We start from the raw sequence: 26,380 nt of genomic DNA on the forward strand, positions 1-26,380 counted from the left end.
ATACATCATCAAGTTTGTATGATTGTGTTTGTAACTATTCATCATGTAGTTTGAACATTATCATATAAAGCTGTGAAGCACTATTACATGATGCACACATTTGAAATATTCTAGCAAGTTTTGCATTTTCTTCACATGATAAGATATCAACTCAGGGCATAATGCAAACTTTAGCACATGTTCATATATCTCTTGGTGATGCAAGGATGGCATAATCATAGCAGTGTTTATAGCATCACTCATAGTATTTCTAATCATGGCATTGTTTATCAATTCATATATCTCCCCCTTTGTCATCAACAAAAAGCATAGTAATTATGATACCAGGAAAATAATAATAGCAAGCTTATAGAGGAATTTTACATAGATTGCTTTAAATACGTCTTCCCCTTTTTGTTATAATCTATTGTCTATGTAAAGATTTTGTAGGATGGAATACATACACATGAATCACTTCATCAAATCTATTTCAGAAACTTATTTTTCATGAAAGTGTACGAGAAAATCTGTTTTATAGCATTCGAATAAATTCGGACAAGATTTTGTTACAGATTTTCACATATAATCATAGAAACATGACAATCAAGTGATTTGATCATTCAATATAGTCCGAAAAATAATTTTAACAAATTTATCTATTCGGACACATCAACATTCCTAATTCTCTTCGAATGAAATCAAATTGTTCTTCACTTTGAGGTTTTGTAAAAATGTCAGCTAGTTGATGTTTAGTATCAATGAACTATATGGTTACGTCATGATTAGTGACATGATCTCATATAAAGTGATGTCTAATATCAATATGTTTTGTTCTTAAGTGTTGTATAGGATTCTTAGTTAAGCATATTGCACTCGTGTTATCACATTTAATGGGAATATATTTAAGATTAACTTTGTAATCTTCTAAAGTGTTTTTCATCCATACAACTTGTGCACAGCATGCACTTGCTGTAATATATTCAGCTTCGGTTGTTGATAAAGCAACCGAGCTTTGTTTCTTAGATGACCAGGAAATAAGGGCATGTCCTAAAAATTGACATGATCCTGATGTGCTTTTTCTATCTAGTCTACAGCTAGCGAAGTCCGCATCAGCATAAGCTGTTAACTCAAAATTTTCTGATTTTGGGTACCATAATCCTAGATTTGTGATTCCATTAAGATATCTAAGTATTCTTTTAACTGCTTTGAGATGAGATATCTTAGGGTTTGATTGAAATCTAGCACAAAGTCCTACACTGAACATGATGTTTGGTCTGGTGGCAGTGAGGTAAAGTAAACTTCTTATCATACCCCTATAAGTTTTTTGATCAAAGCTTTCTCCACTTTCATCAATTTCTAACTTAGTGGAGGTGCTCATAGGAGTGTTACTAGCCTTTGAGTTGTTCATATTAAACATTTTTAATAAATTCATGGCATATTTAGTTTGACAAATAAAGATGTCATTGCTTAGTTGTTTGATTTGTAAACCTAAGAAGAATGTTAATTCTCCCATTAAGCTCATTTCGAATTCAAGACTCATAGTTTTAGCAAAAGATTCACAAAGAGATTCATTTGTAGAGCAAAAGATAATATCATCAACATAAATCTGAACAATGAGAAAATTATTTTCAAAATTCTTGATAAACAATGTAGTATCAACCTTGCCTTTTGTAAAGTTATTTTTGATAAGAAAAGAACTAAGTCTCTCATACCAAGCCCTTGGGGCTTGTTTTAAACCATAGAGAGCTTTAGTTAATCTAAACACATGATTAGGGAGGCTATTATTTTCAAATCCAGGAGGTTGTTCAACATAAACTTCTTCGGAAATAAAGCCATTTAGAAAAGCGCTTTTAACATCCATTTGAAATAACTTAAAATTATTACTACTAGCGTAGGCAAGGAGCATCCTTATGGCTTCCAATCGAGCCACAAGTGCGAAGGTTTCTTCGTAATCGATACCTTCTTCTTGGTTGAAACCTTTGGCCACTAATCTAGCCTTGTTTCTAACCACGATACCATTTCCATCTTGCTTGTTTCTGAAAACTCATTTAGTACCAATAACTAAATGGTCATTTGGCCTAGGAACAAGCTTCTATACCTCATTTCTCTCAAATTGATTCAATTCATCTTGCATTGCGATAATCCATGAATCATCTTTCATGACTTCGTCAACGCATTTGGGTTCAATTTGGGAGAGAAAGGCGGCGTTTGCACAAAAAGTTTTAAGAGAATATCGTGTTTGAACCCCATTTGACGTGTCTCCTAAGATTAGCTCCTTGGGATGAGCATCTACATACTTCCAATCCTTGGGTAAGGATATTTCGGGAATGGATGCATCCAAGTTGTTAGTTAGAGAAGGGGTTTCATTTAAATTCAAGGAATCAAAATTAACATCTTCGTCAAGATCATTTTTCGTGATTTCGGAAATCTCATTGAAAACAACATGAATGGATTCTTCGATAATTAAAGTTCTTTTATTGAAGATATGAAAGGCTTTAGAAACAGTAGAATAACCAAGAAAGATTCCTTCATCGGATTTAGCATCAAATTTTCCTAAGTTGTCCTTTTCATTTAAGATAAAACACTTACACCCAAAGACTTTAAAATATGAAACATTGGGTTTTTTATTGTTCCATGACTCATAGGAAGTTTTGGTTAGTAGAGGCCTTACTAGAACTCTATTCAAAATGTAGTATGCAGTATTTACGGCTTCGGCCCAAAAATATTTGGGTAGGTTGTGTTCATTCAACATGGTTCTTGCCATTTCTTGTAAATTTTGATTTTTTCTTTCTACAACTCCATTTTATTGAGGATTTCTAGGAGTAGAGAAATTATGGTTGTATCCATTGAGTTCACAAAATTCCTGGAAATCATGGTTTTGAAATTCACCACCATGATCACTTCTAATTGATGAAATCATAGACCCTTTCTCATTCTGAACAAGTTTGCAAAACTTGGTAAAAGATCTAAGGCACTCACTTTTCTGTTTTAAGAAGTAAGTCCATGTGTATCTGCTATAGTCATCCACGATGACGAAGGCGTATTTGCTACCTCCTAGGCTTGATGTGGAGATTGGTCCGAACAAGTCCATATGGATCAATTGTAAGGGCCTAGAGGTGCTTATTTGATTTTTAGATTTGAAGCTACTCTTAATTTGTTTACCTAATTGGCAAGCATCACATACATTATCTTTGATGAACTTGATATGAGGAATTCCTCTTACAAGTTCTTTGGATGATATTTGAGTGATTAGTTTCATGCTAGTATGACCTAATCTTCTATGTCATATCCAAGCATCCTCATTCAAAGCAGAAAAACACATTTCATTACACAAATCATTAATGTCAATATTGTATACGTTATTTTGTTTCAATGCAATCATAGATATATTTTTGTGTGGTTTTTCAGTGATGCAAGCATTAGATTCAAATCTTATAATATATCCTTTATCACATAATTGACTAATGCTCAAGAGGTTATATTTTAAACCATCAACAAGCAAAACATCTTCAATAGAGAAGTTGGATTTGTTACCTATGGTTCCTTTGCCAATGATTTTACCCTTGTTGTTGTCTCCGAAGGTGACATATCCTTCGTCTATGCTAGTGAGCTTAGAGAATTGAGATGGATCTCCGGTCATATGCCTTGAGCATCCACTATCAAGGTACTATCTCTTGCTCCTAGCTTGCGAAGGTTTAGTTTTCTACAAGAAAGGATGATGTTTAGGTACCCATTTGCTTTTGGTGCCTCATAAATAGATCTACATTTCTTATCATGTTGCATAGAATTTGTCATGGTTCCTTTAGGAACCCAAATCAATTTGTTTGGACTTATTTTCTTGAATGGACAACAATGTGTCTTGTGTCCAAATTTACAACATAAGTTACATTTGTCTTGATGTCGAATATGTAAGATGGAGCCTTTTATGAAGGTGGTTGGATTTTGGTGAGGACTTCTCACGAATCCAATTCCACTTCTTTTGGGAACGTGACCCTTGTTTGTAAGGATCATGTTCAATGACTTGCTACCAACCTCGAATTTCTTCAAGGTGTCCTTAAGTAGCAAGTTTTCTTTTTGGAGAGTTTCTAGATCATGGCATTTTATGCATGGGCTTAAACTATCATGATGTTCAACATTTAACTTATCGAAATTACAAATAAGATTATCATGCTCCTTTTTTAGCAATTTGTATTTACTACTGATAGTCTTACACTCATCAAACAATTTATGGAAAGCATTTAATAATTCATCGAATGATAAATCTGCATCTATTGAATTTGTTACCTCATCTTCGATGGCCATTAAGGCGTAATGAGCAACTTGCTCGGTGTTGGACTCCTCTTCTTCGGATGCGCTCGAGTCATCCCATGTTGCTTGAAGCACCTTCTTCTTTGATGTTCTCCTTTTGACTTGGGGACAATCACTCTTGTAGTGTCCCGGCTTTTTGCATTCATAGTAGATTACTTGGTCCTTCTTGGGTTCAAGTTTATTTTTTGCATCATTCTTAAACTTGTTTCTTTTAAAGAACTTTTTAAACTTTCTTGTTAGAAGTGTCAAGTCATCATCACAGTCCTCATCACTTGAGTTTTCTCTCAAGTGGCATTCAGAAGTTTTGAGTGTCATATCCTTCCTGTTCTTTGGAAGGATGTCTTCTTGCTCTTCATGAGCTTTACAAGTCATTTCGTAGGTCATTAATGACCCGATTAGTTCTTCAAGAGGGAAATTTCGCAGATCTTTTGCCTCTTGAATAGTAGTGACTTTAGGATCCCAACTCTTAGGAAGGGATCTTAGTATCTTATTAACAAGCTCAAAATCAGAAAAGCTCTTTCCGAGTCCTTTTAGACCATTGACGACATCCGTGAAACGGGTAAACATGTCGCCAATGGTTTCACTCGGTTTCATCCAGAAAAGTTCGAAAGAATGTAACAACAAATTGATTTTTGACTCTTTTACTCTACTTGTGCCTTCATGGGTCACTTCGAGTGTGTGCCAAATATCAAATGCAGTTTCACAAGTTGAAACATGGTTAAACTCGTTTTTATCAAGTGCACAAAATAAGGCATTCATAGCCTTTGCATTAAGAGCGAAAGCCTTCTTCTCTAAATCATTCCAATCGATCATTAGAAGAGAAGACTTCGAAAATCCGTTTTCGACAAGATTCCACAGTTCAAAATCCATAGAAATAAGAAAGATCCTCATTCAGGTCTTCCAGTAGGTGTAGTCCGTCCCACTGAACATGAGTGGACGCGTAATATAATGCCCCTCTTGGTTTCCGGCGTATGCCATTTCTCTTGGGTTTTAATCCATTAAAGAGTTAACCTTGCTCTGATACCAATTGTTAGGATCGAGAGCACTAAGAGGGGGTGAATTAGTGCAGCGGAAATCTTTCAGCGATTAAAAAACGAAAGCTGCGTTCGTTTGATAAAACTATTTTGGTGCAAAAGTCGATTCTAAGAATACTTATGATTAGGTGCAGTTTACGTCTAAACACAGTTTGCGTCTAAGCGCAGTTTACACAGTTTGCGTCTAAATGTAGTTTGCGTCTAAATGCAGATTGCGTCTAAGCGCAGTTTGCGTCTAAGCGCAGTTTGTGTCTAAGATCAGATTGCGTCTAAGCGCAGTGCAGTTTGCGTCTAAACGTAGTTTTACGTCTAAACACAGTTTTACGTCTAAACGTAGTTTTACGTCTAAACGCAGTTCGCGTCTAAACGTAGTTTTACGTCTAAACGTAGTTTTACGTTTAAAAGTCGTTTACGTCTAAAACACAGTTTTACGTCTAAACACAGTTTGCACAGTTTACGTCTAAACGCAGTTTTAAAGGGATCTGAACTTAGAAACTTCGTTCGTAAAAGCGCAGAAGACAGTTTTGCAGAATCAAAACGTAAACGTAAACTGTAATGTATGAAAACACCGATTTACGTCTGAATACAGATTCGGAAAGAACAGCACTTAGAAACTTGTTCGTAAAAGCGCAGAAGACAGTTTTGCAGAATCAAAACGTAAACGTAAACTGTAATGTATGAAAACACCGATTTACGTCTGAATGCAGATTCGGAAAGATCAGCACTTAGAAACTTGTTCATAAAGGCACAGAGAGCAGTAGCTATGTAGGAGGTTTGCAGTAATGATAAAGTGCTCAAACTAAACGCAAACCAGAGATTTAGAGTGGTTCGGTCAGTCTTGACCTACTCCACTTTTGGCTTCCTCCACCGACGAGGTCACCGACGTCAACTAGAGGCCTTCCTTCAATAGGCGAAGGCCAACTGCCCTTTTATAGATTCACTCCTTTTGATAGGCTCAGGAGACAACCCTTACAGGACCTTTCTCTCCTCTCTTTACAACTCAAGACTTGAAGAACATAAAGAGGAGAACTTTAGGACTTTACACAAATTTGAGCTCTTAGAATCACAGAAAAGATCAAGAATTCAGTGTAGGTCTGTATCTTTTCAGTGCTGAATGGGTGGGGTATTTATAGGCCCCAACCCAATTCAAATTTGGAGCTCAAAACGATCAAATTCCGGAATTCCGGGACCAGGCGGTTGCACCTCCTGACTGGAGAGGTTGCACCACCTGGCAGAGCTCGAAGACTGAGCCCAGGCGGTTGCATCTCTGTGTCAGGGGCGGTTGCACCGCCTGAGTCTGGCTCGGAGACTGAGCCCCAGGCGGTGCCACCTCTTGACTGAGGCGGTTGCACCTCTCTGCTAGAGCTCGAAGACCGAGCTCAAGCGATGCCACCTCTCTGTCATGGAGGTTGCACCGCCCAGTCTAGCTCGAAGACTGAGCTCAGGCGGTGCCACCTCCTGGCTGGGGCGGTTGCACCGCCCAGTCTCGCTGGGAGACTTAGCCCAGGCGGTGCCACCTCCTGGCCTAGGCGGTTGCACCTCCTGATGCAATCAGGGTCCGAATGGTTAGCTCCATTCGGCCCAATTTCAGTCTTTCAGGGGCCCAATTGCCCCAAGATTAAGCTAATGGGATCACCTCCCATTTTCCAGCTTAATCAACATGCTAACTATGATTAGATCTAAGACAATTTCTGCAGCTTTGCTTCGGTGCGTCAATCGCTTCTTCCGGCGAGTTTTCGGCGAACTTCCGTCGATCATCCGATGAACCCTCGGTGATGCTCCTACGGACTTCCGGCAAACTCCTGGACTTTGCGACGATCCACTTGGCGAGTTCCGACGAGCTTCGCTTGGCAAGCTTCTGGACTTCTCGGATATGTTCTCGCAGAACCTCCGACGACCGTCTGAACTTCCGTCGAACTCTCGAACTCCCAACGTGATCATGAACTTGACTCCGGCGCAACTCCTGCTGCTTGTCTAACTTTTATCGTAGTTAATCCTGCACACTTATCTCAACACATAGATTAGACAACAAATGACAATTGACTTCATCATCAAAATCCGAGATTCAACACACACTCTCTATATCCTTACTTCATGAACTATGGTCCTATTTATAGGACCTAGTTGTAACCACCTATAACTACTAAATCTGATAATTATTGAAATCATCTTATAACTTTTAGATCATGATTGAGGTGGTTGTTGAAATCATCCTATAACCACTAAATCATGATAACTATCTAGATAGATAACTATGAATCAAATCTCAACACTCCCCCTTGATTCATACTTGCATACATCGATTTACGACATAAAATAAACATGCTTTTGAACTGGAAGCGACTTGGTGAAGATATCTGTAACTTGTTCATCTGTTCCACAATACTTCATTGTTATGGCTCCACTTGCTATAAGATCTCGGATGAAATAATAGCGAATCTCTATATGCTTCATTCTTTTATGAAACGTTGGATTCTTCGGCATTGCAATTGTGGCTTTATTGTCACAAAATATTTCCGTTGCTTCTTTTTATTCTTGATGAAGATCTTCAAGAAGTCTTCTAAGCCATATTGCTTTACAAGTTGCTGATGTTGCGGCTACAAATTCTGCTTCCGATGTCGATAACCCAGTTGTTGCTTGCTTTTCAGAACTCCAAGATATAGCTCTCGATTCGAGGCTAAAAATATTGCTTGAAGTACTCTTTCGATCATCTAAATCTCATGCCCAATCACTATCAGTGAAACCAAATAATTTGTATTTAAACTTTGTTTTGAATACTCATTTTAATCCAATAGGTTTCTTTTCTTTCGGTAGATCCATTAGCTTACAAGTTTCATTCTTCTCAATTGAGTTGATTTCCTCCTTCATTGCTTTTCTCCATTCCTTCTTTTCAACTGCTTCCTCAAAAGTTGTTGGATCTGAAATAAACAAAGCAAATGTTGAGTTATAAATTTATGTCAGTGATCTAAAATTTCTTGGAGGGGTTTCATATGAGGAATCAGAATTTGAACTACTATTGGATGAGGTTGATGGTGAACTTGTTAGAGCAGGATCTATCATTTGATTCTATGGAGTGTCTAGTTCTATTGGAATCTACATTTGTGTTCCACCTTTATTGGTCTCTCAATTCCAACTTGCCCTTTCATCTTACATAACATTTTTGTTAATAATAACTTTGCCACTAACAGGGTTATATAATCGATATATTTTCGATTGTAAAAAATAACCAATTAAAATATATTTTTCAGATTTTTCATCAAGCTTGTGATGATTTTGTAAATTCACCAAAACATAAGCAATACAACAAAAATTTCTTCAATGTCTAACACTTGGTTTCATACCATACCAAGCCTCAAAAGGAGTTCGATTCATAACAACATTTGTTGGTGAAATATTCAACAAATAAACTATTGTTGCAACTACTTCCGCCCAAAACTGATTTGGAAGATGTTTTTCTTTAAGCAAACTTCTTGCCATTTCAACAACAGTCCGATTCTTACGCTCAACTACACCATTTTGCTCTAGTGTATATGGTGCTATCAATTCTCTGTGAATACCATTTTCTTCACAAAAAGAATTAAACTCATTAGATAAAAATTCACCATCTCTATCTGTCCGAAATGTCTTTATATATCTATCACTTTACCTTTCTACAAGTGCCTTAAACTTTCGAAAATTATCAAATGTTTCAGATTTCAATTTCAGAAAATATACCCAACTCATGCGACTATAATCATCCATAAACAATAAAAAAATATTGACTTCCACTAAATAATTTTGTATTCATAGATCCACATGAGTAAGCATGAATTAATTCAAGACAATTAAATGCTCTCCATGCTTTTCTAATAGAAAATGATTTTTTATTTTATTTGCCATAAATGGATCTTTCACATACATCAAGTGTATTAATCTTGAGTAATCCGAAAACCATTCCTTTTTTACTTAACAACCTTAAACCCTTAATGTTAAGGTGTCCATATCTTAAATGTCATAAACTAGAGTCATTCTTTTGAATTGTTATAAGCGCATGTCTTTCAATATTTGACACATTAAGTAGAAACATCTTGTTTTATGTCATGCAAACATTTACTATAATCAAATCAGATTTTTTATCTCTAATAGTGCATGAACCATCATCAAATATTACTGAATATCTATCATCTATCAATTGTCCAACACTCAACAAGTTACGTGATAAAGTATAAACAAAGAAAACATTATCAAAGTATTTTACCTTCCCTTGATTTGTTTTCACCTTAATTGTTCATTTCCCTTCCACTTGGATTTACTTGCTATCTACAGTTTCATCAATATCTCTAAATATTGATTTTATGCATGATATATAATTAAAACATCCACTATCCAAAAACCAAATATCATTTGAGATATCATGAACTTATGAATGAGTCATAAACAACTTACTATTTTCTTCATTTTCCTCCACATAACTTGCTTGCTTTTCTCTTTTCCAACAATATATCTTCATATGATCAAATAGTGACATTGAATTCCACTCTTGTAATATTTTTTATTTCTCTTGATTTTTTGTCTTCTTTTGAAGTAGAAGACTCCTAAAATGTTTTTTCTTTACCTTTTTCAAGTGACCTATTCAACCTTACTTACAAGGAACCCATTAGTTCATCAAATGAATAAGTAGATAAATCTTTTGACTCCTCAATTGCGATAAAAATATGATCAAATTTCGGAGTTAAACTTCTTAAAACCTTTGCAACAATTATATGATCAGGAAGATGTTCACCATAAGATTTTATTTGACTAACAATTTCAGTCACTCGAGAAAAAAAATCTTACATCGATTCATTGCTTTTCATGAATAAAATTTCAAACTCACGATAGAAGGTTTGAAGTTTTATCGTAATCACCCTTGATGAACTTTGAAATTCATTTTGAAGTATCAACCAAGCTTGCTTTGAGGTTGTCGCTACTATAATTCTTGAGAAGATCGTCTCATGTACAGCTTATTAAATGAAAAATAATGCCTTTGAGTCCTTTCTATTCTCCCTCAACCTGATTTCATCATTTGGATCTGCATATCCATTCTCTATTAAGTCTCAAAGATCTTGAGACTTGAATAGAGTCTTCATTTTGATACTCCAAAATTCATAGCATTTGTCCGAGAATATGGGGATAAGGGGTTGAGACATGGAATTATCATTGAAAGCCATAATACCCGGTTCAGATTGAAACTAGGCTCTGATACCATAAATGTTGAGGATGGAGGAGCAAGGAAAAAATAGAATACTACGATGCAAGTAAAAGAATCCTTTCGATTCAAAAAGAATCCTTTCGATTCAAAAAAATTAATGTAGTATTTAAAAACAGAAGGATTGACAAGAATACTTACAAGATACCAAATGCACATACTCTCTATATCCTTACTTCATGAACTATGGTCCTATTTATAGGACCTAGTTGTAACTACCCTATAACCACTAAATCATGATTATGGTATTGAAATCATCCCACTAAATCATGATAACTATCTAGATAACTATGAATCAAATCATTTTAGTGGGTATGTGTGGAATCATAAACTCTTCTTCATTCTTCATGCTTCTACTTCCTTTAATTCTGCTTTTGCGTCCTCTTCATGCTTCTACTTCCTTTAATTCTGCTTTTGCGGACGCAAGTTATGTATATTCCACTTGGAAGTCTGTAAAAGATCACCAAGGTTAGAATCTGAGACATGCTAAATTGCAGTAGTTCTTTTTATTTTAGCATACTAAATCGAGGCGTTTCTATGTGCTTAGAATCAAGAAATGGTCATCGAAAGTTTTGTTGAGGCTGAGATCTTTGGATGGTCATGCCCAATGTTCCCTTCCTTATGAGAAATAATGGAGGCATGCATGGCTAAGGGGTGCGCCAATAGGTGCGAACGGTGAAAGAAACTGTGGCGGAACATATAAGAGAGAGAGAGAGAGAAGAGCAAAGAGAACGTTAAGGTTTGGAGATTTTGATAGATGATGAAGCAGTTAAACTTTGTTGGTATTGACTCAAATTTTATATAAGAATTATTACAGTAAATATTACGATCTTAATGATACCGATTTATAGTTTATTTTTTCTGTTATAATTACTCGATGAGATTTAAAGACTTTTTTTTTATGAAATCCATGTTATTAATAAGTCAACATCTATATTCTTAATGTTATCATGATCTTCTGGTTATTCTAGAAAAGATTTATTATAAATCTATTATCATTATTAATGATAATGAAAGTTTAAAGTAGATTAGGTTTTTCACGTATAAATTCGATCTGATTAATATTTAATTTTTAATAATAAATTAATATTTTGATGAAAAATTTGTCCCCCGCCTCCACCTTCCCCAGCATTTCAAAGCAGGAATGCTTGCTCAAATTATTTAAACAGCAGTATAGATTAGAAGAAGCACAAATCGCCAATTATTGCAGCGCTTTGGGTCACTGGAAACACAAAAGCACTCGCCCTGCCGAAACCTGCTTCCCTTTCAGCAAATGGGAAGTGGAGCGCCATTCCATTCCTTCAAGCACTCGAGAAGAGGATCGATCAGCTGCCCTCTGTTGATGGCCGCAAACACCTTGTCGAACTCCTCGCCCGGCGACCGCACCTTCTCGCCCGTCAGGTATGCAGTCCCGAGCTCCTCCCTCACAAACCGATACAACGGGTAGGACCTGCACTCCCTGATCCTGTTGGCGATGGCCGCGCTACCGTTCTCGACCGCGGCCCTCGCTGCCTCCACCTCCTTCGGCAGGACGGCCTTCAGCTCCGCCTCGAACTCGGCGATCTTTTGGAAAATGGAGGTACCTGCGTCCTTCCCCTTCTCGCCGTTGTTCAAAGCATGCTCCACGAGGACCATCCTCAGCTTGGGCATCAGACTGTAGGTCGAGCTGCAGGGGTCGTCGATGTAGCTGAAGACGTGCTCTCGGTCGACGACCGTCATGAGTTCTTTCTCGCAGAACCTCGAGGGATGGAGCTCGCCGTCGGCGCCGGTGGTCAGGACCCTCTTGGCGACTTGGCCCACCGTGTTCGTGACGGCCTTCTTGAGGTTCTCCTCCAAGTGCCTCAGATCGATGGCTTGGCAGAGGGCGACCAAGTAGGTGGCGGACATGAGCTTCAGGATGTCGACCGCCTCCGCCGTCTTCCTCGAAGAGATCAACCCCAAGGAGTTGACGTCCTGGTTGTGCTGCTCCGCGCTCTGGACGTGGTTGGTCACCGGGTTGGCGAGGAACTGGAGCTCGGAGCAGTAGGCAGCCATGGCGATCTCGGCGCCCTTGAAGCCGTAGTCCAAGCTCGGGTTTCGCCCGCCGGAGAGGTTCGACGGCAGGCCGTTGTTGTACAAGTCATTGTCGAGCTCGGAGAACTGCGCGAACAGGAGCTTCCCGATAGTGGCGAGGGCCAAGCGGGCGTTGTCCATGGAGACACCGATGGGCGTGCCCTGGAAGTTGCCGCCATGGAGGGCCTTGTTCCTGGAGACGTCGATCAGGGGGTTGTCGTTGACGGAGTTGATTTCCCTCTCGATGGACTTGGTGGCCGAGCGGATGACTTCGATCTGAGGCCCGAGCCACTGCGGGGAGGTGCGGAGGGCGTAGCGGTCCTGCTTCGGCTTCTGCAGGGGGTCTTGCTCGTGGAGGTTCTTGGCCATCTTCATGTAGGAGCTGCCGTCGAGGATGTGCTCCATGATGGCGGCGGCCTCGATCTGGCCCGGGTGGTGCCTCAGCTTGTGGGTGAGGTGGTCAGTGAACTCCGGCTTACCCTGCATCACCTCGCAAAAGATGGCCGACAAGACCTCGGCCAGGACGGCGAGGACGTTGGCCTCGTACAGGACGACCGAGGCGAGGCCGGAGCCGACGGCGGTGCCATTGACGAGCGCGAGGCCTTCTTTGGGCTGCAGCTCGAAGAACCCCCGGGGGATGCCGGCGCGGCGGAAGGCCTCCGCGGCGTCGACGATCTCCCCGCCGGGGCAGAAGGCCTTGGCGTTGGGGCGGCCGGTGAGCAAGGCGGCGATGTAAGACAAGGGAAGGAGGTCGCCGGAGGCGGTGATGGTGCCGCGGAGGGGAATGCAGGGGGTGATGCCGGAGTTGAGGAGGCTGGCCATGGCCTCGAGGATCTCGAACCGGATGCCGGAGTAGCCCTGGAGGAGGGTGTTGATGCGGACGAGCATGGCCGCCCTGGCTGCGGAGGGCGGCAGCGTGTGGCCGGACTCCCACCCGGAGCCGAATATTCCGGCATTGAGGAACCTGCATCACGAAGAATCGGACGACCATAAAAAAATTCTCGAACCAATCACATGCGGAGAATCTTAAGCATCGCGCGAAGCACCGAACTCGACCGATGCATGGATGCAAGTTCACAACTAGCTCGTTAATGTAGCCGCTCCATGAATGCATTCACGTTCACAAGTGCCTGAATGCAAGTTCACAACTAGCGTGAAGAACCAAACACATGTAGCCAAATTCGATCGATGTAGCGGCAAAGTATCCTTATTCAACCTTTTTTGTCCTTCCTTATTTAGGTACCTAAGCCGACGAGGTAGATATAGAGAGAAGAGGTAAATCACCTGATGAGCTCCCTTTGGAGGGCTCCTCCTTCCCTGGTCCTCCTGTGGCAGGTGGCACCGAACCCGGTGGTGACTCCATAGCTATCGGTGCCCTTGGTCATGCTGTCCATCACCCACTCGCTGCTGGCGCTCACCCTGTCCCTCGCAGACTCCGACAGCTCCACCCTCACCGCACTCGAGTGCGCCGCCATCGCGACAGCCGCCACCTGGGAGATGTTGAGCGTCGCGCCCTCGAGTCTCACCAGCGGCTGCCTGAACTCTTCCACCATCCTCTTGACGTCATCGAGATGGCTCCGGGTCATCGCCTCGGCCGCGGCTCCCCAGTTCAGGGGGTCCGCCTTGATGCACGGGCCGTTGCCGACGCCATTCTCAACCTCCATTGTCAGAAGCACAAAGAGCAGAGAGCGAGAGAGAGAGAGAGAGAAGTGCTATTTCTCTTGAGGAGAGAGGTGGCAAGGGAAGGCTTAAAAGAGAGAGGAGTGGTGGGAAGGTTGTAATCGGCATAAGCTCTGGACCGTTGGATGGATCAAGAGCAGATGATCCTGGTGGTCTGGAGGAAGTTCCACAGACCAAGTTTAGATACGCTAGTAAGGGGCGAGAAAATGGAAATGCATGCACTCCTAATTCGGGCAGCTTCTCCCAGCCGTTTGGGAGTTCCACTAAATTAAATTAGATACACTGCTCAGGGGTGAGAAGTTGACCACAGCTGCAATTCCTAGGCAAAGCACTTTCAGACTGCAACTAAAGATTGCTGGCTAAATCTCTTGATGAGAGAGAGAGAGAGAGAGAGAGAGAGCAGAAGCAAAGTCCAAATTCTACCAAACTATATTCTGCTCTGGAGTTCATTAAAATTCTCGAGACCATTCAATCAATATTATTACAGATGTGGTGCATAAGTACAAAAGGATATCAAAATCTACATTGATCATACACGACACATCAATTAGGATGTTATGCTGCCTCCAACAGGAAAGCCTCCACCAGCCAAGGATTTAAACTTGAGATGACTGCGAAGAAGAAGAAGAAGGACATTGGTGAGATACACTTCAAAGATCTAAAGCTGTCACTAACTTACTGACGATAATTTCCTCGAGTAAACAAGGAATCAATGGTACTACATTAGACAGGTTGTGGAATATAGACTCATCTGATAATTTCTTTTTCTGAAATAAGAAAACGATATATTTCAAGTGGTTATCCTCCGTGAAATCTCCATGCACACGATCAGCAGATACAACACTAGATGAAGGTAACACCATCAAACTACACATAGTGTAGCAAGTAAGAATATGAGATTTACAACTATTTGACTATCTAATTTAATCGTCTTATTTCTCATGAAATAAGAGACTTAAAATGGACTATTGATCTATATCAAGTAATATTGTAATATTCTGATTTGTTCTCCCATCGAAATTAAATTAAATTTATTTATAATAGTATCATGAATGCTCTTTGTCAAATTAGATTTAAACATTTTGAATCCATGATTCATTAATGTAATGTTAACAGACCAGAGACTAAAAGACACTTAAAAATAGGCTTGAATTTTTTTTCTTTTTATTTTTCCTCAGTAAACGATAAACGATAAAAATAAACATAAAGAAAGAGCATGAAAACTAAAGAGGATGTAAAGCTTTCTTTACCTAGAACATGACTCCGGACTCCTTCATGCGATCTCGGCAATATACGGGAGTGATGAGGTAAAGGTGAAAACTAAAGATAATCATCTTTTAGAAAAAAAAAAAAAAATATTATGCAGGAATAAACTAAAAATAGTAATATTTATTTATTATGATTAATAACAAGTAAATAATCTATTTATGCCCCAAAACACAAAGAGTTTTATAATAATTTAATTTCTAACAACATATAACGTGCAAATATATGACGTATTGTTCACCGATCCACCTATTCATGCGACCGTGGGTTCATAAAATTATTAGCGATCAATGATTAAGATGACCCACTCTCCAGGGTCCCACATCTTTTTGCCACGCTGTACAAGTCGACTCACATTAGCTCGGAAACAGTACCAGCTGCGACCCATTCCCATACCTTCGCAGTGAATGGAGGCGACAACGAAGCTCACGTGGAGCTAACGTGGTGCGCCACCGTTCGCTGCAAGCGGTAAGCAGGTATACTTTGGTGTACCGAATAAACGAGTAGGCGAAAGTATCGATCACACAGCCCTGCGAAGCCGCGCCATCTATCGCTCCGGGCCACCCGGTTCCGCCTCTAACATCTCTTCCCCCAGCCAAAGACTATTTACGCTGGTCTCCGTTTCGATCCCTCGCGTAGTTGCAGCTCCGATCTGGTGTCATCACGCGAACTCTCCGGATTCTCGTGCATATCGGAGATACGATCGACTCCCAAGGTAGCGCCTTGGAGTTTCCTGGGATTTTTCTTGTCATCTGATTCTTTCATGCTTTTCTATTCCTTTTCTTTTCAATTTAGGGTTTCGGCGAGAGGCGTGTCAATGGTTTGAGATTGATGCGTTTTCGTGATCTTTTTAGAAAATCTGGAGTTAACCCTTGGATTCCTTGCGTTGGGACTCGAAACGGCTACCAAATCCGATCTTTTAAGGGTTTTCTTGCCTAAATCTGAGGGAATTCGTTGAGGCAAGGCACAAACATTGAGTTTTGAGGCGTGGGAGATGTACCGGAGCGTGGCCACGAGCGCCACGCGCGGCGGGATGGCGTCGGATAGCGGAGATGTGGTGGTGACGCTCGATCAGGTGCCGAGGTGGAGCGATGCGGACCAAAGGTATTATGGCGGCGGGGATTCTTCGTCGCCGTTCTCCTACTTCTCGGATCCTCTGACGTCGCCTTCTGGAGCTGACTCCGGGGTGACATCGAGGTTCCCTGTGGATCACGAAATCAATTCGAAGATTTATCTTTGGCGTGGCAACCCATGGAATTTGGAGGTTGATGCAGTCGTGAATTCCACTAATGAGGTGAGAGTAGAATTTGGTGTTGCTTTCCGTGTTAGAAATATTTCTCTAGCTTTAGATGATGATCCTTCTTTCTATCTTTGTGTTTTCTTCTTCATGGACCGGGTTTGGACTATATGACATTCATGAATAGCTAATGAACTTTTCTGGAGGATGTAGGGTTGACGTTGTTTAAATTACCTTGTAGAGCTTGGATGAAGCACATAGCAGCCCTGGTTTGCATGTTGCTGCTGGCCCAGGTCTTGCAGAGGAATGTGCGTCATTGGTATGTGGTAAAATCATGAGTCATCCTACTGGCTGCATTTAAATTGAGTTCCTTTATTCCTTGAATTTATAGTCATTAGCTTGGTATGATTTTTACAGGGCGGTTGCCGAACTGGGATGGCTAAAATTACCAATGCATATGATCTCCCTGCTAGGTTGGTGTTATCATTGTCTAGCATGAGAATGCATGCTTCTGAAATAAAAGCTCATCATTAACTATGTTATTCCAATTATATTATCTTGTCTAGTCAATATTATGTTATACCTTAATCTGCAGATTTAAGATCACAAGATAAGTAGAATCAATTCTTGGTTCATAAATTCCTTTTTGAAGATAGTGCTGCCAAAATATTGTCCATGCATCAACATGGCTACTTCTGTTATCTATTGATTGTTGTAATTTTCTTTGTGTAAAAGTTGCTCATGTTGAGTGATTTTGTGTTACGATGTATACATTGACAAAGCCATTCCAATGTCATAATTATATCATCACAATTCACAACAACAAATTCTGATAGAATTGGTTGGGTATTTTCATCGAACTTATTTCCTTATCTAGTGATTAAGAAAATGCTCACTGTGATTAACACACTGTCAGTAAAGAAAGAACATGTTATATAAGTTATGCACCTCTTCCTCTATGTACTGATGCTTGTGGATGCTGGATTTAACACGTAAGGAATCAATTATTGAACCTAGCATGCCTGGACCCACATCTGAAATTGATGAGATGGTGCCATATGTGTTTCTATGAAGTGCTAAGCCTTTATATTTCATGTCTAATAGCAACAATGCTTTTTCGTTTACCTATAGTTGTATTTTATGGTTTGTAAATAAGCACTCTGGGTCTGAGAAATTCTGGAGAAAAGAAGAGAGCATTTTTGCATAGTTGTAGTGACAATGCCCCAATTGGAGGCCTGCTATGCACACAAAGACAAGCATACACGCAAGCACACTTGTGCATACGCAGACAGCATTCTTTCGTATACATGTCCTTGGTTATTGTTTGACAAATTGACATAAAGGACACATCTAATTGACTAGCATTCCAGTTAATTGAGTCACTCTTCTACATGACTACCACTGTTGCTTCACTCTTACATCTGCTTCAATTTAATTATTTGTAATTATTTTTATCCAGTCTAGTTACATCATGTCCACTGTCTTCTGGCGTGAACCTGGATAAATGAGAACCCAAAAAAAAGCAGGATGTGGAGAAACATATCAACAAGGAACATTAGGTGTGATAAGTCTATTGAAGGGTTAATGTTTAAATTGTTATAGTTGCTGTTTTTTCAAATAACGTATTGTTCTAAGCTTGGAAAGTGGTATGTAATTTTTCCCAAAAATTCTCTATGCTTTTGTGTACTCATGTCATCGTTCTACTATCAGAAAACACACTCCCATGCATGCTAAACAGTCCATGTCTTGCTATAAAGGGTGCTTCTCTGCTCATTATCAGTGACATGGGTTAAAACACGCACATGATTCCCATGCTGCTCCTACAATGGCATGTTATTCACCAGCCAGTCCATTAATGTGCACTATGCTTGGCTTCTTTCATCTTTGTATTTGTGCCCTTATGGGATGCAACTTGTTGGTGACTTGTACTCATTTCATAATGAAATTTGGTGTGGCATCTGATTGAGCTGCGGCAGATTACCCTTGAGGTAATGAGATAAGAGTTCACTATACTATAAGGTAATTGTGTCAGAGAGAACACTCAGGCAATTTCTGTGCTTTATGAGTCAGATTTTTGGAGTAAATACAAAGTTATAAAGGTTTTTTGTAATAGCTTTTGTCGAACATTTGATTATCTCTTAATCTAAGCTTTGGTGAATATATATATTATGAAGCAACTCATGATGCTTGTATGCATTTTCAGTTCTAAATTTTCCTATGTACAACGGACTTGTGATTGTGTTGACCTGGAAAGCATATTTGCTGTGATGTTGCAGGAAGGTTATTCATACAGTTGGCCCTAAGTATGCTGTCAAGTACCATACAGCTGCAGAAAATGCTCTTAGTCACTGCTATCGTTCTTGTTTGGAGCTCCTAATTGAGAATGGATTGCAAAGGTAGGTTTTGTAGATTGCAAGTATTAAAGTGGAATGTTGTAGATATTCTTCAGTGTTCGCCTACATTTAATATGTCAAACTAAACATCCTTTAACATCCTCATGCAGCATTGCCACTGGTTGTATATATACAGAGGCCAAAAACTATCCTCGTGAACCGGCCGCACATGTTGCAATAAGTGCGTAATGCACACTCCTTGACAGTGGGATATCCTATTTAGCAATTAACATAAACAAGTCCTTGTGGTGAAATCAGTTCATGACATTTATATTCATATTTTTTTCTTTTACATTCATATTCTTATATGTGATGAGGCATGCACATGGGGTAATGATTGCTCTATGTTGCTTCAGTTATGGTGCTTTCTTTGTAAACAATTTGTTCATGCTAATTATTTATCTTTGTGAGTTGTATAGGGACTGTTAGGCGGTTTTTGGAGAAGCAGAAAGACAAAATCACTGCAGTTGTTTTCTGTACCACCACATCATCAGACACGGAAATATACAAAAGGTACCTACTTCTAAAAGCTACAAGCTTGTTATAAACATATCGATCTGGGAACTTGGATAATATGTATGATAACATCAGATGACATATCCATACTCTTTCATTTAACTTTCATGGCAGACATAGTAAAGGGCAGTCAAGGTTCCTCCTTACATGTTGTAACATTAATTGATCTTTCTGTGTTCCTTTCTTTGACTTCAATGCACTATGAAGGTTGCTTCCACTTTACTTTCCGAGAGACAAGCTTGAAGAAGAGATTGCAGTTTCAAAACTTCCAGCTGATGTCGGAGATGAGAATGGTGAGACAATTATTGATGAAAGGAAAATCAGAATAAAACCTTTGCCTGCAGTATCTGCATCTACTCCAAAACCTTCAACAGCCTCGTTGGATCTTCCAGTCTCCGATGTTGGACTGACATTGAGACGGTTAGTTAAAGCTAAAAACCATCTATTCATATGTTTTGTGACTTTATTAGTGTACCTCACATCTGTGATAACAGATGCAAAGATCACTGAAGTTCCTTATAGACCTAGAAACCAAATCAGAACATTATAGTTGAACCTAGAGTGACATATACATGCATGCATGGACAAGGGGGCCTTTGTACCTTTGTCAGCAATGGAGGGCCCAGATAATGAGGAAAAACACAACTGGCTTCTGTTATACATTGTATGTGTCTAATGCTTTATGTTTCACAGTTCATGCATTAAGTCAGTTCTGCTAATGGTAAAGTCTGCATACATCCTTCATCTGCTACATGCTTCCTTGATCCGCTTCCATCCTTTTGTTGTGTATAAAGAAAAGAGTATATGCGTTTGGCTGCCTCCTATGGCACTATTTTTGTAAATGGTAGCAACACACACAGGTTGTCGACTAATAACTTTTAAAGGCTTTTTTTCATTCTACTCTTTGCAGTAGAATATTTTAACAAGCTAGAGATTTAGCAAGTATGGAATCTTATTCTTCTACTGAACATCCTCAATTGACATGGTTAACTTGCATGGTAATGGAACTTTAAAAACATCAGATGGTTGTGATACATACAGGATTATGGATTACCTCAATAAAATGCTCACTAGTTGTTGCTTCACACTTTGTTTCTTCCTTTTCTTAGTGTACTTATGTGACAAAGGAATAAGTTTGCTTCACTAGTTTTTAGCCTTTTTTTGCTTTAAGATGGTGGAAGCAGCTGGAGATAAAAGGAGGCCTCTTCTTGTAGCATTTTTTAATCTTCTTTTCTGTAGTTTTCTCTTTTTTACTTTTGGTTTTTCTTTAGCAATTTTTTGGAGCCTCTTCTGCATCTGTGTGGTCCTTTTCTTTTTCATGTTTGGGACCTGGAGGATTGAGGTGGTTGGGCTTCATTTTCTGAAAGTTCCAGGACACTGCTGTTTGCTGGAATAAAAAAAAGGGAGGAATATTTTACTATACACATTATGAGGGTGATTTTGCTTGTTTTTACTAAGCTGTATTCTTTCAGCAAGAATTCTTTCAGCTTGGAGTCATACCTGGATCCTGCATTTATGTCATTGATTAAAGATCCTGACCAAAGAAGGAAAGAGCAACAGGAAAAGTCTGCCCAAACACAAAGTGGTTTCAATTGTGCTAAGCTTCTTGGATTTGGTGATCTTGGTGGCCCTCCATTATCCGCTGCTGAAGAATACTCACTCCATTCCAGATATCTTGCAAAAGCTAATTCTCTTAATCTTTCAGATATTGCAGAAATGAAGATAGTGTAAGTATTTTTTTATACATATAGAACCCACTTGTTATGCAAGTAAAAGGGCCTTCTCATTATTAGTTCAACTCTTGCTAATAATAGGTTTGTCTCATTATTAGTTTCTTTGGACTATGCCATGTAGAACTTAATGGGTATATAGCAATATATAACTTGTTTTTTCATTCAGAAAAAGGTGTAAAGCTGAGATCTGTTAGATTGTTCTTATGTTAATTGCTGATGCATTTATGACTTTGCACCAACTTCAAGTGTTGGCATGTTTTATGCAAGAACCAAATAGATTCTGTGGATCTTCTGCCTCATGTTCTAGTTGCTCTTTTACTTAGTATTTTCATATGGATAGAAATATTGTTTATCAGTGTTTGAATTATTTCTTGTCAAGCCACTCTGTTACTAAACATAACAGCATTAGAAAAAAAAATCTCAAGAGTGGCTTTATGCAAGTTGATTATCTAAGAGTCCTTTATTGACTTTCCATTCTAAACCCTATTTTCAGAAGCCCATGATGGGTCCAATGCATTTTGTCTTGTTCAATGATTGGCGTGTTCTTTGTATTTGTTGGTCATGTTGCAAATGATCTTTTTTCTTACATATGTCCATGTTGCTTGCTTACGGCTTTGGATGATGTCATTGCACCAATGATAAACTCCGAGTAGTGATCAGTGACTAGTGAGAAGATAATACATATTGTCTACCAAGAGTAACAAGAAATCTACTGAGCTTTTTCTTGAGATTCTTATAATTGTGTTCACTTGGTTCCCTAGCCATTGTTATTCTGGCAACTAGACGAATTGTAGTTCTGCTGACCAAGGAAATTTTTGCTATCGAGTGTGTCTAAGGGAATATGTATCTGCTCTGTAAATTTACATCATATCCTTGCTCAGAAGACCGAGGAATCCTTTTTTTAGTTCCAGAAAGATGTTGATGATGTTATGAACTTTGACTAGAAATGAGATTGAACTACTCGATATGTACCACAATGATTATCCATTTGACGAATATGAATCTCCGCATGATGATAGAATATAAATTTATATTTGGCTCCCTTTAAAATGTGTTTCATAGCAGTTGCTCTTAATAATTGGCCTATTAATCATTATAGATGCTGGTAGCCACTGCTGTATCTTAAGAGTGTCTGGTTATAAAGTCACCTTTGTAGCAGTTATTTATTATTGTTTTTGTATGACTATCATATTTTTCTGTTGCAAATCATGCATGAGATGGAACAGAAATTATTTAAGATTTAGATCATAATTCAAAAATCTGAGAAGGCTCAACAAAAGTTTACCCAGTTATCAACTAGATGCGAATCATCTCAAGTAGGTCCAAGTTTAATTCCAAGGTAAATTTATTCGAGACAGGTAACATCAGAACATATCAGAACAAACTAGCCTAGGATTTATGTCAGAGATTAAATCCAGGTGCTACCTTCTTGGAAAATTTAATGAAAGCCACTTCTATTTGTTAATTTCACTTTTTTTATCCATTGACTTTTTGTAAGGTTTTGTTTAGATACTACTTTTTGGACATCTAATAACATTTGACACAACTGATCATACTTGGGATGCCATCTATCCATCAGATTGCATCTCTTTTTCAACTCCTCTATAAGAGACACAAGTATTAGCGTTTTTGGAAAAGAAAAGTTAAACTGGGAAAACATGGCCAAGGACCTATAGAGGAGATAACTTGAAGTGAGTAATTGACACTAATGATAACAGAAGAAATAGTTGTACAGATCTAAAAGTCACAGACTATAGCATACTTCATTTGTTGTTTATGTTCACTTCTCTAGACATTTTTAATGAATATTTATGAACTTAATCTGGTGATTGAATGTGATTTTTTTTTCATTATGTACGCCTTCTCCATATTGTTGATCTTACTTTTATGTATGAATTTCAGTTACCGTGGTGGTGTCGACAGTGAGGGGCGGCCTGTGATGGTTGTTATAGGAGCTCACTTCCTTTTGCGATGCCTTGATCTGGAACGCTTTGTCCTGTATGTTATAAAGGTATTGAGTTATAAAGAAGTTGCTTTTCAGGGTTTGTTTTCATGTATATAATATGACCATATGAATTTAAGAATGTGCAAATTATTTTCTGGGTGATTATTAGTAATTAAAATAAGTCCTTTATCATCATAATCATCTTATGTGACTGATATGTTACATTTTTCATATAATTATTCCAATAATTTGGTAATTTTGGGTAAATAATTTAGTATTAGAAAAAGTATGATCACCATAGAGAGCTCATGGTAGATTGTTCAGCCATCTGCCGAGATATCATATTTAGTCTTCTTGTAGTTTTTCAGTCTCATGGTTAAACACAGTCTGTGCTTACATGGAGTTCTTTGCAAGATTTTCTTTGCTGTGATTATGCCTTTCGGAATAAAGCAATATTCTTCTTGCAGGAGTTTGAACCCTTGATTCAGAAGCCTTATAGCATTGTCTACATTCACTCTGCTGCCTCCTTACAAGTGTAAGTATGGTATCACTTGAGGATGTTTGAATCCCAAGAGATTATACTCACATGCTCCATAAAGAAACTGATGACAGTAATGCCTCTGAAAATATCAACTGTTGTGTCTTACTAGTTGTATGAACAACAAGAGCTCCTGGTTGATTTCCTACACCCATGCTAGTTCACAATATGCTCAGCTCACTTAGTGCCTACATCAAGCTTGCAGATAGTTGAATCATTGGCTATTTGCCTAGTTTCACCTCTTCTTCTCAACGGTCTCATGTGTGATGCTACTACACAGGCAACCGGATTTAGGTTGGATGAAGCGCTTACAACAGATACTCGGTCGGAAGCACAAGCGTAACTTACATGTATCTATTTTTAGCTCGAGTACTCAAATTTTCAGCTGACTGGAGTTGTTACCATGTTCAGGCTTCTTATAATGCTATTTCCATAATGTTGCAGGCTATATATGTTTTGCATCCAACACTGGGGTTGAGGACAGCGGTCTTTGCTTTGCAGCTCTTTGTAGATGGAGAGGTATTTCTTGGCATGCATAGCTCCTCTCTTTATTAGTAAAATATGATAGCTTATTGTGTTCACGTTATACTTAGTATCTTTTCAATAATCGTGTGCTTCTTAGGTATGGAAGAAAGTTGTTTATGTAGATCGACTCTTGCAACTGTTTAGATATGTTCCTCGTGAGCAGCTGACCATCCCTGATTTCGTCTTCCAGTGAGTGCCCGAAGACTCCCTTGGTTTCCAGTTTTCAGTTCATAAATGAAAATTGTGTCAGTTGATGAATTGATCTGTGCAGGCATGACCTCGAGGTGAATGGGGGTAAGGGCTTCATCGTGGACCCAAGAACAAAGTACATATATCAACGAACCCCTGCATGATCAGACTCATTCCATGGGCTTTTCTGCTTTGGCATTGTCGTGTACACAACTCGGTCTTTTCTTTTTCTTTTTGTAATTTAGTTTGTTCAAAGGTATTTTTAAACGTCCCGAGTCACCTCCCATGATGTTTTGAAGGCTATAATTCTTGTTATGAACCATCTGAAATGACAAATAAAGGGTATTGGTTATGATATACTAGTGTTTGCAGAAGTGCTGCATGTTTTTGGTCCTAGCAATCTCTGCTTTGTTGACCTGAATCAGAAATTTGATCGCAATGACTATTACTTTTCCAGAAAGATGGCATCTCTGAGATGATATCATCATAACAGCAATTCTACAGACTTGGTCACAATTTCTTGAGCATTCAGGAAGAAAGGAGCCATAACTTTTGGCCAACATTATCCTTGTGTTTGTCAAAGGAACATGTTCTGCGGCCACTTCTCATTTATTCTTCCTACAATGTTCTCCGTTTCAATGTTCATCAAGTGCTACTGGTATGCATCAAGGCCTAGTTGTAAACCTGTCAGTGGTGTCTCCGAAATACTAGGGGATATCTTTAAGCAGGTAAACTTTGCTTGCCATGTAGAATTTACTGTGTCCGTCCTCTGTTTCTTGTAAGCTTTTCTATCCTGCATATTACACAGTATTATGGCTAACAAAAACTGTTAATAATTTATCTCACCAACATCCAAAATTGTGTTCCCTCCCCACCCAAGCTTGTATGTGGTCAGCTCCAAAGCCTATGCGACCGTTTACCTGCACCTAAAGTTTGTCTCATGTCTCGAGTAATTAATCACACACAAACAAATGGTTCCAATTCATTGGGCTTGTCGAGCTAAACTCGGCAAACCCAAGATCAAATCGTCTTCAATCCCAAGTGATGGCTTTGGGACCATGTCTTCTCTACTCTACTTATTCTCGTTGCGCCCCCCTCTTGCACACTGGCCATCTTAAAGATCACAATTAATAAGCTAGTTTGGGGCCACTGTTTTCTGGGGATTAACTATGTGTGGTGATCACAAAGTCAAGACTGCATGGAGAAAACCCCAGTCAATGTGGGCTGCTGTGGCCTGCCCTGCCCCCTGTAACCAATATGAGGCTTAGCTGTTGGGATTTCTTGAGCTAATTAAAGATTGAAGTTTAGCACATGGAAGTGTGTTCTTGAAACTGATGAGCTTCTGTGCCAACATATATTTCTCTGTTAGCTACTCAATGTAACACCAAATTCTTACATACATACATACATATTGTTGCCGGTGAGGAAAAAGGCAAAGATGGTGTGGATGGTGGAAAAGAAGGCAACTTGAAGATCATTTGAGCTCCGTTGCATGACATGGTGGTTGCCTCCCCAATCTTGTCAGACAGCCTGAGGCAATGAATGGTGTTGTTGCCTGAAGACAATTAATCATCACAGCATATGACAGATCTGGCATTTACTTCTTGCAAAAGCTTGTATGTGTGTGTGCGTGCCGGCGCTGAATCAGATGAAAGCCACTTGGTGGCAGCTGACCATGATCACCAATGATTCCAGTGCGAGCTTCTTGCAGAAAGTACACACAGCAGCTTAGCTTCTGTTCATGAGATGCACATGAAA

The 26,380-nt window shown here is 39.3% G+C and overlaps 2 protein-coding genes across 3 annotated transcripts; one reads left to right on the top strand and one right to left on the bottom strand.

Annotated features, from left to right (window-relative positions):
* Positions 1 to 11,814: 11,814 nt before the first annotated feature.
* On the bottom strand, positions 11,815 to 14,264 carry LOC135619233 (phenylalanine ammonia-lyase-like). Its single transcript, XM_065121046.1, has 2 exons — positions 13,885 to 14,264; positions 11,815 to 13,564 (listed from the first exon to the last, which is right to left on the bottom strand). Exons 1-2 carry the CDS (start codon positions 14,262 to 14,264, stop codon positions 11,815 to 11,817), a joined length of 2,130 nt encoding a protein of 709 aa, XP_064977118.1.
* A 1,839-nt stretch (positions 14,265 to 16,103) lies between these two features.
* On the top strand, positions 16,104 to 24,979 carry LOC135584294 (uncharacterized). Of its 2 annotated transcripts, none has more exons than XM_065121047.1 (15): positions 16,104 to 16,261; positions 16,401 to 16,840; positions 17,025 to 17,102; positions 17,201 to 17,256; positions 19,060 to 19,179; positions 19,287 to 19,357; positions 19,596 to 19,689; positions 19,900 to 20,112; positions 21,165 to 21,419; positions 23,328 to 23,436; positions 23,838 to 23,905; positions 24,189 to 24,258; positions 24,353 to 24,427; positions 24,531 to 24,622; positions 24,705 to 24,979. In XM_065121047.1, exons 2-15 carry the CDS (start codon positions 16,541 to 16,543, stop codon positions 24,784 to 24,786), a joined length of 1,683 nt encoding a protein of 560 aa, XP_064977119.1. In that variant the 5' UTR covers positions 16,104 to 16,261; positions 16,401 to 16,540; the 3' UTR covers positions 24,787 to 24,979. The 2 variants fall into 2 exon arrangements, with proteins under 2 accessions (XP_064977119.1, XP_009413723.2); XM_009415448.3 differs by having other exon boundaries at positions 16,113 to 16,261; positions 16,342 to 16,840.
* Positions 24,980 to 26,380: the final 1,401 nt, after the last annotated feature.

This window comes from Musa acuminata, chromosome BXJ2-8 (genome assembly GCF_036884655.1).
Source record: "Musa acuminata AAA Group cultivar baxijiao chromosome BXJ2-8, Cavendish_Baxijiao_AAA, whole genome shotgun sequence".
Lineage (NCBI taxonomy): Eukaryota > Viridiplantae > Streptophyta > Magnoliopsida > Zingiberales > Musaceae > Musa > Musa acuminata.